Source organism: Astatotilapia calliptera, chromosome 20 (assembly GCF_964374335.1).
Source record: "Astatotilapia calliptera chromosome 20, fAstCal68.1, whole genome shotgun sequence".
NCBI lineage: Eukaryota > Metazoa > Chordata > Actinopteri > Cichliformes > Cichlidae > Astatotilapia > Astatotilapia calliptera.
Window position 1 is genome coordinate 34,541,470 of NC_137441.1, and position 13,347 is coordinate 34,554,816.

Sequence of the window (13,347 nt, forward strand, 5' to 3'; positions counted from 1 at the left end):
GACAGTGAACAAAACAAAACCTTCCAACCTCTTTAGATGGTGGTACACCTTGGACGGGTAGCCATTATCGCAGATATTCACCTGAAGCAGTTTGTGGAAATTTAGACAAAGAAGGAAGCAGCTGACATGTTTTTTCTATTTTTTATTTTTATTAAACTTATATTAGAATTTTTGTTTCACTGAAAGCCTTTTTTGTGAACTGTGCACCATACATCAGTCTGGAGAAGGATCTTTATGCCCTTGCGTCCACTGTTGTTTTAAGTGGAAGATGAAAACTTACTTCAACTTTTAAATCAACATTTATTTGAAAATGTGAAGTATCGTATGTGTAGATCTGTAAACGTGTGTTAGTGTCTCGTGTGACTTCATTTTATTGAAAGCACACATATCATAATTCATTCATTCATTATTCATTCATACACAAACCTACATAAAGTGAAAAGAAGAAGGATAGAGACTGTGATATTGTAAAAACACTGCATTTCTTAAGCACATTGCTTGTTCCTTTTTAACAGGGGTGGGAATTAATTAATGAGAAACTGAGACTGATGCAGAGGGCTGAACCAAAAGGCTAAATTCAGTTCTGCTCAATATTAATTTGATCTCTTTACAAGCTTTTTAGTGCAGACCTCCACAATAGTCCCAGTTTCTCAAGGATCGTATGTATTCCTGTCACACAGGAAAAATCTTTAAAGTCAGAAGTTTACTTGTGATCTGTTTGATGGAGTCAATGGAGCTATCTATTTCAGAAAGATAGAACGCCAAGAAACAGAACTAATATACAAATTAGCTTAAAGAAAACAAGTAAAAATTATATAGAATAAGAGAAATGTCAAAGGGCTCACTTTTATTGGTTAATAATATTGAGCTGTATTTTATAAGACATATTTAGGCTTAAAGGAAACCTTTATTATCACAGTGAATAGGAAACTGATGTTTTCTATTCCTGTTCTACGAACAAACACTGATTGATGCCTATAGACTCAATAGCTGTTTAATTGATAAATTGGCAAGAAAGTGTTGTAATGAAAATGAACAGATGTTTAATGTGGTGTATCTCCTCAGTCATCTCTGCGAGCAGTGAGTTGCCTTATCTTTTCCTCTCTGTGAGGGCTAATAATTCCTTTAACAGGCTCCGTGTTGCTGCCTCATTAAGGACAGAGTAAATTCATGACAGGATGATGGCGGATTACTGTCATCTCCCATTAATGCAACCCTGATCTCAGATCTTGGTTATTGTTCAGAAAAATTATAAACACAGGCAAGTAAAAGAAAAACGTGTAACCTTATTATAAGCACAAGAGAAGGGATTTTTTTTAATTAATGTTTTGATATTGGTAATAAAATAGCTGCTCTAATAAGCACATTATTAAATATGATCTATTTGCCATTTATTCTCGTAGATAAAAAAATATAAACAAATGAAGGATGGCTCAAGACTTTTGCATTGTTTAGTAACCACAGGATGAATAGTAAATGATAACCATGTTCCAAATAATATATTGTTACTGGTGCATATGCTTACTACATTGTTTTTCTAACCCTGTGTTAGCCCTGGCAACCTGTCCAGTGTGCATCCGAATTCTTACCCTATCCTCCCCCAAGACCCTAAACTGGATAAGATATCCAGTTAGATTAGATAGATAAGTAGACAGATATCAGTATTGTTATTTGTAGTATACAGAACATTCTGAACTGTGACATTAATAAATAAATTATCACATAGAAGCTGTCATGCTCCATGTATTCTTCTGTTATCATAAAAGCTGATAATCATGACATTACAGAATGAATCACATTATTAAACACACACACACCATTTGTCAGCCAATCACGTCAGCTTAGTGACGAGCTTCCTGGTCACATTTTCTCGTAGGTCCTAGTTTCCTTAATAATGTTTGCTGCCACGCGCTAAACAGAAAGGGCACGGTTACATTAGAAAGCTCAGACACAAGCGGGCAGAATGAAGAGGAGAAACAAATTATCTGACTGTAAAAGGCGGACACACGGCTAGTGTGCTCGGAGCCAGATAAGAAGAGCAACTACAAATGCTATTTACTCCGTGTTACGCCAAGGACGTATGAGGAAGGCAAACACAGGCGTGACTGACAAGAGGAGGCGCAGGGTTTGGGGAACGTCCGTTTTAAATCCTTCAGAGATGTGAATCATGTCTTGACTACAAAAAGATTAGCTTAACTGCAGCAGTACGTCAGATTTAACAACAACAATAACTAAGAACTACAACAACACAGGCCTCCTCCGATGGAGCTCAGTGCTCTTTAATCCAGCCAGAAACCTCCCTGACAGGCAGCGACGAGCTACGGCAAAGGGTGAGGTGTCGAAGTGATCGAGGTGGAGGGGTTGGTGTGGTGGAGACACTTAGGCTAGCTAAATGTTCAAGCTAAATGTGTGCGAGGCTAAGCTAATGTTGCGATATCGCTGCCGCCGCGGTGGAGAATGTCTCAGTGTAAATATCGGCGAGCAGCTGTGATTACGTTTATTCCAGTGCTTCAGTCTCTTCCTCTCTTTCTCTGTTCAACAGGACGCTTTATTCGCGATTGAAGGAATTTATGGGATCACAAGGTAACCCTTTCACCACAAAACAAGTGTCACTCTCAAGTGTTTTTGTTGCGTGTGGCCCCCGCTGTCAGTGGGCTTTCCCCCCCCTCGTGTTGTCGCGCGTGTGACGGGATTAAGTTTCCCTTGTTTACAGTCTGAATTTGGGAACAGCTGATACGTCTTCAGCAGTGCCGCGACGCTGTTATGTTTCTTTCTGAATCCGCTGCAAATAGACGTAGATTAATTTCTCATGCACAGATACACTGCAGGCAAAACACAGCGAGTGCTATGGTGGTTTTATGTGCGTGTGCCTGAGCGCCTAAATTATATAGAAAAGCACAAAACAGCACAGGTGAAAAGACTCCTGCGGCCATGTCTCATTAAAAGATGAATGCTTATGAAAAAGCAACACTTTTTGTTTGAACTTGCTTCTGCTGCTCAAACACTGATGACTTTCATGTGCCTCTCTGTGCAGTTTCCTCTGATGAGATGAGTGTGAGTGCTGGCCAGGGCAGTGATGAGGTGCTGGTTTCACAGGCAGTGTGGGATTACCTGACTGCAGCTGGGCGGCCCTGGCTCATTGACTTCCAGCACAAGCAGGGGATGAGTGCTGGTATCATTAGGCGAGGAGAGAGGGGGGGCTGCTGTGCTGTTCGGCTGCAGCCGGTGGAAGGCTCGAGGAGCGTCGGGGCTGGTGTGATGGATGGACCCATCTCCAGCGAGACGCGAAAAGCTTTCATTGACTTATGCCGTTGTGCCCGCAAAGAAATGAGCAAACAGGAGGGGGGATCCAAGAGGAAGAGGGCTCTGCTGCCCTGTGTGGGAGTCCTGGAGCAGAACGGAGAGGGGAGCCTGCTCCAGCCTCCACCTCCCCAGCCTCGGCGCTCCCAGAGACAGCAGCAGAGGTTAAAGAAGCCTGTTGACGAGGAGGCGTGCGTCATGCTCCACGAGGCTGCCCAGAGGAAAGATGTGGACTCCAGCATGGCTTCCCACGGTGAAACCGAGGACAGTAATACTTGCTCGATCTGCATGGGGGACATAGTGGAGAAGACTACCCTGGAAAAATGTGGCCATTCTTTCTGTCGCTGTTGCCTGGATCAAGCCTTTAAAGTGAAGAAAGCGTGTCCCGTCTGTCGGCTGGTGTATGGGCAGCTGATTGGGAATCAGCCTGCCAATGGCTCGATGATTGTAGAACGAGATCCTGATCTGGAGCTTCCTGGCCATGAAGGCTATGGGTGTATCTGCATCATCTACAGCTTCCCTCCTGGCTTACAGTCGGTGAGTAGATGTGGACAGTAGATGCAACTCAGGGGAAAAAGTTTTAGTAATCATTTGTGTGTGTGTAAAGAAATTTGTTGGACTTATAATTCAGATTGTTAAACATTGTTAATCATTAGAATTCCAGTGAATAATTAAGAATAGGAGTGTATTTATGTAAGAGAGTCTTACTTTGGCATAAAATAAACCATATTGCACATATGATGACAGTCTCTCTCCTCAGTTTGACTGCGTATATTTACTCTTTCTGTCATGACTGATGTCTCGCTGTTTGACTTTAATGACCTTTAATGTAGCCACAAATTTACAGTTTCCAGAGGGAAGTTCATTAACCTTAAAAGGTTATTCTAAGGATGCAGGATAATCTACATAATAAGGGTCATAATCTCTCCAAAGCCTGTCACGCTAGATTGCATTCAGCTTTTCTGTGTCTTACTGTGTAAACGTCAAACTTGAGCTGAGAAAACATCTGTTGACAACGAAAGTTGGTTTCCACACAGTAGGAAATTTAAACAAGTGTCAATGTCGGAATTCCCCTGAAAAAATAAACTGCACTTTTGTGGGGTTTACCTTCCCAGGAAACAGACGCCAAGTAGAAGGGGTAGAATGTGCCACAGGTGCCTTATCTCTTATCAAATTAAGGTTTAAGATTGTCTTTATTAGTGTGAATGCTTGAAAAGCATTCACAGTATTGTTATTCGAATCTTTATTATTATTATTATATTTTATTTTTCCGTACGTTTTTTGAAAGCCTACTCCTTCAAAACCGTTCAACTTAGAAAAACCATTCAAACACCGTTAGATTCCTATTCTTTTGGACAACATTGCTTCTATTTTTCTCATTTTTAACATTTATATTTTTAATTTTATTCAACTTTATTCAACAAAAATTTCCCATGTATTTCAATGGGGAGACCCTTCAAATTCTCATTCAACTTACTCATTTTTAAACTCTTACTACTTCAACATACGTTCACATAGAGCCACCATTCAAACTTTAAAACGAAGACAAGACATTCAACTATTCAACTTGTATTTATCTTTTCAATATCTATTATACTTTTTCTTCAGTTCCAGTTTAAGTTTCATGATGTTTTTTCACCCGTTTCAGAGTTTATAATGGGTGTGTATGGGACGGAATGTTGGGGCTAGAGTGAGGCAGCTCAACTGCTAGAGTGAGAGGAGCAAAAAAATTAATCTTAAAATCTTTTTTAAAACTGCTGCTGTGTCCGCAGCGTTTGCTCTACAGGTATGATTTTACCCTCAAAACGTAGCCATGGCTGTCCTCTTTCATCCAATGTGTTTACTATTGTCCTAGGTGTTATGGTTCTTTCATAAATGTCACCAATGCACAGCCTCCTCCCTCCAACTCTTCCATAGACTCTAATGTTAAAATGGCTCAGAAGGTTCGTTTGAAAATCAGAAGAGCATGGTGTCTTTACACTGTCACCACGTCCATATAATAAGCTCCACAGGCATGAAAACTGAGAATTAGGTAGACTAGACATGGCTGTCGCTCACGGTGAAAGAATTTTGTCAGTACGACATGTACTTTTCATTTGGGAGCGATTTGTTTCGGCCTGACTTTTCTGTTCATTTTAAGCAGCAAAAGTGAGGTGCATGTCTGTGTCGTGTGTATGGAGCCATTGGGTGCGGTCACTATAGCAACCAGGCTCACACCTGCCTGCTTAACGAGCTCTGCCTGCCACTCTGCCAAAATTCATCTTAAGCACTTCTCTTTCAACTGCTGCTGTGTCCACAGTGTTAAAGCCATCATTTTACCCTCAAAACGTCGCCATCGTTGTTCTCTTTCCAACATCTTGTCTTTCAAAGCTCAGACATTTAAACTTTTTAAACTGTGTGGATCCAAGTGGAGGGATCACATTTTAGTCATTCAGTGATTCAAAGAATATGACCTTTTAATATTCTTTCAGATGTTTTCTGACTCTAAATGTTCTTTTCTCATTTCTTAGGGTTTTCTAATTTACAATTAAAACATTTTCAGCTTTTTTCCAACTTCTTCTTCTGTGTAACCTTCAGCTTTTAGCAGTTCAGCACTTTTGTTTTCAGGTTAAATTCGGGTTTTTTTTTTTAATCTCATTCAAAATTTTTAACTTAAATTCAGTAATTATTTCATTTCAATGCATACATTCAGATTCAAGCATTCACACTGCAGTTTCTTCAGAAAATGCACTTTCTAGTTGTTTCCTAAAATCTCTCCTGGATTGAAGAAACTGTCAAAATTACAAAGTAGCTGTAATAGATTATATAAAAAACACATTCCTGCTGTGTGAAATATGGCTAAAAATACAAGACCTGGATGTGTAGCAGTGCCCCAGAACTGAGGCATTTGATTGTTTAAAGCCATTTATGCGTTTATAAGCTCATCACACTTTAACTCTTAATAGCCAGAACATCCCAACCCGGGTGTGCGGTACCCAGGAACAGACCGTGTGGCCTACCTCCCTGACAGCCCTGAGGGGAACCGTGTGCTGGGCCTGCTACGCCGGGCCTTTGAACAGCGCCTTATCTTCACCATCGGTACCTCCATGACTACGGGCATGCAAAACGTCATCACCTGGAATGACATTCACCACAAGACCTCAATATGGGGCGGGCCACGCTGGTATGTACTCACTTTCAGCTGGAGGTGAACAGTTAGTGACGCATCTCATCCATGTTCTTGACAGAGATGTGCTGTCAGTTGTTGCCACTATTACTTGAGCTTGAACTCATACCGGCGCAGTGATGGCTTTTTATTCCTTCTTACAGTTTCGGCTATCCTGACCCCACGTACTTGGTGCGAGTGACAGAGGAGCTCAGAGAGAAGGGCATCACAGCGGACTGATGGCAGGAAAGCGACAGGCTCTTCCAGGATTTTGTAGGACTTTCTGATTGTCCTTGCGGTGGACATGACTCAGCTCCAGGTTTTGCTCTTGAGACTGCCCGTCTCTTAAAAGATGACTGAAGACAAAGACCTCAGCAAACAGGAGTCTAATGCTGCAGCAGAGCCCATATCATTCCACTAGTTCACTTCCTCAGTTTGCTCATTTTCAGTTTATCCCAGTGCTACACGTGGAAGAAAATACTCGGGAGTGCAGTGCATCCTTGTATTACAGCTTCCACTGTTGGCAGCAGGGACTGATTTGTGACGCACATATTTAAGAGCATTGTGATTTGTTGGAATTCATGGTACTTAATATTGTTTAGGAAATCTTAAGTTTAATGTTAACGTTTATGTTATATTAATGTGTATTTCTTCTCTGGGGATCATCTTATTTCTTATATAAGCAGACATATTTTGTTGAATTGCCCCCCCTCCCCCCCAGAAATGTTTGTTGAGTTGTTACTAATTCCACGTTATAAGGTCAGTACATGGCTCATGTCGCAAGGATAGCACTGCTTCTATAAACTGAATTAATTTTCTGAAGATGTTGCAATCTAAAGCACTCACAGGCACTTTGGTAAGGAAGTATGTTTTTCACTTAAGTAGAAATAACGGTTTTTGCTTCCTCTTTTGAGAGTGCTCGGGGCAAACCCCTACAAAGTGGCTACAAGGTGATGTCAATTGCTTCATTCGTGTGTCTTCTTCACCCTTCATTCATTTTCGCTTAAACAGGAAGAATGTTAAATGATGTCTCATAGCAGCACCTTTTTAACTTGCATTTGGACTTCCCACTGGGTTTTTCCCATTGGTCACGCTGGTTATTTCAAGATGTCTCCCAAGTGTTGAACCCATTACATCAGTTGTAAGTAATGTGCTACTCTGATTACCAGATTTATGACGATGTCAAATATCAAGGGCATATAGACCAGTTAAACCAAATCGTAGGCACAAAAGCTCTTTAAATATCCATGCCTCTGTTCCTGTCAAACTGGGAGGTTTGCCTGCTAATCTTCTCATTTAAAATGAGGTAACTGTTTTCAATTAATTTATCTAAATAAGTACTCTAAAATACACGGTGGTTAGAGAGAAAAAAGAAATTGTGCGAGAACAATAATTCTAATTTAGGCTGGGATATTGATCTCATTTTGTTGTGCCTTTCTTACATTGATTTTTTGATTTAAAAAAAAAAAAATCAAGCATGATGTTCCTGATGGATAGTACATAGGTTTGGGCTTATTTTGATGTTAGTTAATAGGCAAGCAGCATTATGTTTGTAGCTATACTATCTGGCTTTCAGTGCAAATGCTACACAGCTCATGAAGATATGTATACTAACGCTAATAATGTTATTAGCTTCACCATAAACATTCTTGTACTCCAAATGCTGGAAAACCCCTCAGAACCGATCAGTCTATATGTGTGAAAGTGATTTGCTAAGTGCAGTAACTTGCTTGGCTAGCGGCCACTTTAGTTAATTTAGGTCAGATCCGTTCATCAGATACTTTCATTTTGTTGTCATTCCCTTTATTTTAGTTAAGGGACCAACTGAGATATTTTTGGGACACAGGATTGTAGTTTACTAAAGCTACTGTGCAAACATTTCTATGCATTACACAACTAAGGAGGAGCCCGAGGAGAGGCGATAAGTGTGAGAAGTGACATGTATTACACATTGATTGTGAAGGAAACGTTTGAGTTATGCTTTTCTAATTGTGTTGACTCTTGTACTTTGTTCAAAATAATGTGCTTTACATTTTAATACTTGAATAAAGAGTTATGTTTGGATATTCACTGTCGACCCTAAATAAAAAAGATGCGTCATAGGCAACTTGATCTCAAGCTAGTGATGATTTGTTAGGCACGAGTCCAGATTACTGCCTCTAATCATGCTTGTTATAGAAATTTTTTTACAACCCCTGGAAACCAAACTTCTATCCTCTTTATACCATCTAATGCTTTAATAGTGGCACTGCTTTAAAAACACTTCTACAACTTGATTGGCTATTTTTTCAGTTGCGGTTGTTTGAATATTGAACTTCACTGTAGTGAAGTTGAACATGTACACAGTCCTCAGTGAAAAACACTTGTAGGTATCCTATAATTTCACAAATAAGAACCGCAGTTTACAAGAGGATAAGCACAATGGTTATACCAGTATTATCAACTTGTAAAAGGAAGAATTACATAATGGATCCCCACTGGTAGCTGTATGCATTTTAACTTTATGGCTCAGCAGTCATTCAACAACTTAGTGTTTGGCTGAATGAGTAATCAGAGTTCACCACCTGTTTGAGTGCATTTTGAATCTTTTTTCTGCAGAACATGAATTGCTTTTGGAAAAAGCTGAATTGCAACCTGTCTTTCAGTTATGAAACAGTCAGATACTAAAGTTGTAAATTCAAACTAATTCTTACAAATACTGTATAATAACTTTGTAACTAAGTACCTGCGGTCTTTACAGACACGCTTTCACTCTAGTAGTTATACAAAGGCACTTGCTACTGGGGTGTGTGCATTGCAGCAGTGTTTAGATGGGTAGACCCAAAGACTTGTAAGTAAAGCACTGCATTGTAATGTGACCAAAGCTGACTTCCTGTTTAGTGGTTTTCTAATATTATTGTGGATAATTGGGGTATATTGATGCAGGCCTATACATTATTTGTATTTTTATTTTACAAGCTTTACCATGTAACCAGATGTCTGTGAGGTTGCATGACAGGACCCCAGACAGCCCACTTAGATGCACTCAACATTGCAATACAATACTTATTTTCAGAACACCATGCTTTTGCTTGTGACCCCCCCCCCCCCCCCCCCCCCCCATCTTATATCATAGATTAAAATACAATTGTGATTGATAGGTATATATTCATCTTTCAGTGGACCTAAGTAATTAGAGCAGGGATATACGCTTAATATATCCAAATTGGATCAGTGTAGCCCAAACTGTCTCTGAGTAACTGAGATAGGTGGAAAAACATGTCTCAACTGTCCCCACTCATCTTTTATAAATTTTTATTTTATTTTATTTTAACTGAAAGGTGAGCCATGGTATGTCAGAATAGGACTGGGCTAGAGTAAAAGGCAGTCTACAGTATTGCCTCTTCAAAGTAGAACAGAGAACAGTTGTATATTATTATGCTAATCTTATACAGTAAAGCTCATCACTGCGATAATATTCTATTAAAAATGTGCCTTTTGGTGTCAATGTCAGTGAAAGTGATAAATTATGATTAGGTTCTTTAGCACAGGGTCCCGAGTTTGCATCACTTCCTAGTACATGGCCGTGCATCATCCAGTTGAGACGAAGCACACGCACTTTCGTCATTCGTCCTCATTTCTACGTCACAAATCTATCTGCGTTCATACGGGAGAAAATGGAAAATTCATTGAACAACCAGCAGCTTGTTCTTAAAATAATTATTTATTAACTTATTATTAATTTTTTTTTTTAAACAGCCATTTGCATGGAAAAAATTCAGGGGGAGAGAGGACTTCTCTCCCATCAGTGTGCATTATGGGATCCAGGCGGAAGTAACTCCTAGCATTATTATTTTATACTGGTCGGAAAGCTCGTATCCCAGGTCCCCAGACTGTCACATTTCATTTGCCTGCGTAGTGTCTGCCTTTTACATGTGTTCAATAGCGTGTGTCAGTGTGCGACATACGCTTCATGTTAAATATATGTCCACTAGAGGTCAGTGTTGCCTCTCTGGATTAATATTGATAAAATGGATGCTGTGGGGGGTTGTATGGTATCGCCTGTAGTGAAAAAATACAAAATATAAATTGCTCACATTGTTTTATGGTGACATTGGAATGTTTTGGGAAGTGTATTTTCTGCATGCTTATGTGGCAGCTACTGCAGAGAGTTTATATTAGCTGCCCACAACTTGGTTGTATAGGAACTAAAGCATGACAGCAACATCCTGTGAATGTTTTATTATTTACCACCAAAATTAGACTGTAATAATGTTTTTAATAATGTGCTCTAATGCTATTTATAACTTTTAATTATTAATGATCATGGCCAGACTCTGCCAGGCATATTATCTAGGATAACTTTTTTTTTTTTTTTTTTTTTTAAATATTCCTGATTTCTGATTATATTCAGTGAAATGCACTCAGGGGTGATTTGTGACGGAAGGATAGCAGCAAGAATGAAAGGGAGATGTATGGTTTGGAGACAATGGTGCTGACAAAAAAGACAGGAGGCCAAGTTGGAGGTAGCAGAGCAGAAGATTTTCATTGGGGGCGACCAGATCGGGTTGAGCAGTTTAGAGACAAAGTTAGAGAAAGGGAGGCTGAGATGGTTTGGGCATGTGCAGAGGAGTGGAGGGGGAAAAGAGAAAGCTCCCAGAGGTGTTTCTAACACTGCCGCATTTTACCACTGTCACTGTGCATGTTTGCATAAGTGGGCCACAGGCACAGTGCAGTAAAAAAGTGTCCCCCCACTTCCTGATTTATGTTTTGCATATTTGTAACACGAATCTGTTTCAGATCATCAAACAAATTTTAATATTAAGGAAAGATAACCTGAGTAAAGACATCAGGAGCATTTTCCCTTAATAAATGATGTCATTGTTTAAAAATTGTATTCAAAAATAAAAGTTATGTGATAATCTCAATACTGTAAGTGTGACCAATATGCAAAAATAAATATGGGAGATAATATGTTTTCACAGCCCTGTATCCTATGCCCTACTCATGTTAACATGCATCAGAATATAAACGCCCCAAAAAAGTAAAACACTGATGTTTTTGTGATATGGAATTTTAAGTTTGAAATAATAATCTAAATGCTGTAAGTTAAATGCATTTATGCATTTTATATATTGTATTTTTTCTTACTCCTTTGGCAAATTAATCAGACTAAAAAAAAGGAGAGAGAAACTTACTTTAGGTATGCAGTTGCACAGGTTTGTGAACAAGTGGGAGACCGCTGGATATTTTATGAGGGAAGAGGGAGAGGAGTGAGGGTATGTGGTGTTGTTGGAGGGAAGAGAATACAGGAAGATGCAGAAGAGGGCATCATTTAACGTGCTGATTCTTTCCCTGTTTTAAAGACATAGCTTCCTGGCTTTTACCCCTCTGGTCCACTAGAGGGTAACACTCTTCTCAGAGAAGGCTGAGCGATGGCGTCTGCTTGGTATGCAGCATGCCCACGGTCCTGCAGCACCCGCTTCATTGCCCAAGATCAGTGAGTGGAGCCGAGCATCTGCTACATTTATTAACTCTGTTTCTGCTGGGCACGGGGGCAGTTTTACCCACAGCAGCTGGCATTTTACATTTGACATAAAGTGGGGATATCACCTTGTGTTTGACCACACTGACCCCACAGTCTCTGGTGGGAGTGTAAATACTGTTGAAGCTGAGTGGTGGTAGTTACACGAGGAGATGACACGGCTCTGTCAAAAGGTTAAAGACAAAACAAACAAACAAACAAAAAACAGAAGAGATCATTTCTGGGATGTTCTTTTTAATCGCACTATTTTGTTTACAGTGCCATCTGTTGTCACATATTAAAAGGAAAACTAATGTCCAAGCAATCATTAGCAAAAACAAATTAAAACAAATAGCAAAATATAAGGTTTTACATATGAATATATATTTTTGTTGTCTGACCAGGGGATGTTTGGTCTAAAGCAAGAGTCCATAAAGAACACGGATGGACAACATCATCAGCAAAATCAATAATAAATCCCAATTTCACAATACAAATCCCAGTTGTCCAGATTTGCCTTTCACTGGTCTGACCAGCTCCCATTCACCAAGTACAAATATTCACCTGGTCTTTTTCCCAGTAGAAATACTTAGTTGAGGAAATACATTAACCTTTATTCCTGTGAGAAAGAGGGAAGATGTAATGAGGTGGAATTACTGGGCTTGGCCTCTTTAACGCTTTGCTGTAAGTGTCTGGGGGCATTTCTGTGGCCTAGGATCTCAGGGCATCTGCTGCTCTCACAAAGCAGACCAGGACCCATCTGCTCAAACTTCCCTACCATCCCTACCTCACTTCTCTTCATCTCTCCCACAATTAATCTGTGAAATCCATACAGTTTTCTCCATCATTATTCTTTTAATCATTTTATTCTTTTAGTTTATATATATATAGATATTTATTTCCACACGCTTACTGAAAATGTGTGCATTTCATTTTGTATTGATTATTATTACATCTATGCATTGCCTGTTACATAGTAACAAGCATTTTTTTGGTATTACTATATACAAGCTGGGAAACTAACTTGTATGTGAGAATGACTAGTCTATACAGGCAGCAATATGCACTGAAAATAAAACAAACATGTCTACTGCAGTGTTTGTTTTCAGTTCAGTGGATGTAACCTACATTTTAACGTGGAGTATTCCATGTGAATAAATTTCATAAGAAGCCATCCTCCCGACATAATGCCTCCAGGCTGTGCTGTTTAAATGTAAAGTGTGTTGTTGCTTAAACTGAAACAAAGTGCCACAGACCCTCCAGTTTTTGTTTTAGTGAGGTTACTGGAGCAGGTTTTGTATTAAAAATGAATGATTATTTGTCCCTCTCTACAGGTATTTCCCATCCCCGTCAGTCCATCTGGTCCATCTGGGCATCACAGAATAGGGGATGCTGCAGA

At 39.6% G+C, this 13,347-nt stretch overlaps 1 protein-coding gene across 2 annotated transcripts; it reads left to right on the forward strand.

Moving 5' to 3' along the window:
* The first annotated feature begins 1,851 nt into the window (after nt 1-1,851).
* dtx3 (deltex E3 ubiquitin ligase 3) lies at nt 1,852-7,949 on the forward strand. 2 transcript variants are annotated; one of them, XM_026154721.2, is made up of 5 exons: nt 1,852-2,330; nt 2,543-2,583; nt 3,035-3,837; nt 6,246-6,463; nt 6,610-7,949. In XM_026154721.2, the coding sequence occupies exons 2-5, from the start codon at nt 2,571-2,573 to the stop codon at nt 6,683-6,685; spliced, it is 1,110 nt and encodes a 369-aa protein (XP_026010506.1). In that variant the 5' UTR covers nt 1,852-2,330; nt 2,543-2,570; the 3' UTR covers nt 6,686-7,949. The 2 variants fall into 2 exon arrangements, with proteins under 2 accessions (XP_026010506.1, XP_026010509.1); XM_026154724.2 differs by lacking the exon at nt 2,543-2,583 and having other exon boundaries at nt 2,197-2,330.
* The last annotated feature ends 5,398 nt before the right edge of the window (nt 7,950-13,347 follow it).

Bases quoted from the DNA above. Each gene is read 5' to 3' on its own strand.
- dtx3 (XM_026154721.2), top strand. The intron at 3,838-6,245 runs GTGAGTAGATGT...AACTCTTAATAG, and splicing joins TCCCTCCTGGCTTACAGTCG to CCAGAACATCCCAACCCGGG. The intron at 6,464-6,609 runs GTATGTACTCAC...TCCTTCTTACAG, and splicing joins ATATGGGGCGGGCCACGCTG to TTTCGGCTATCCTGACCCCA.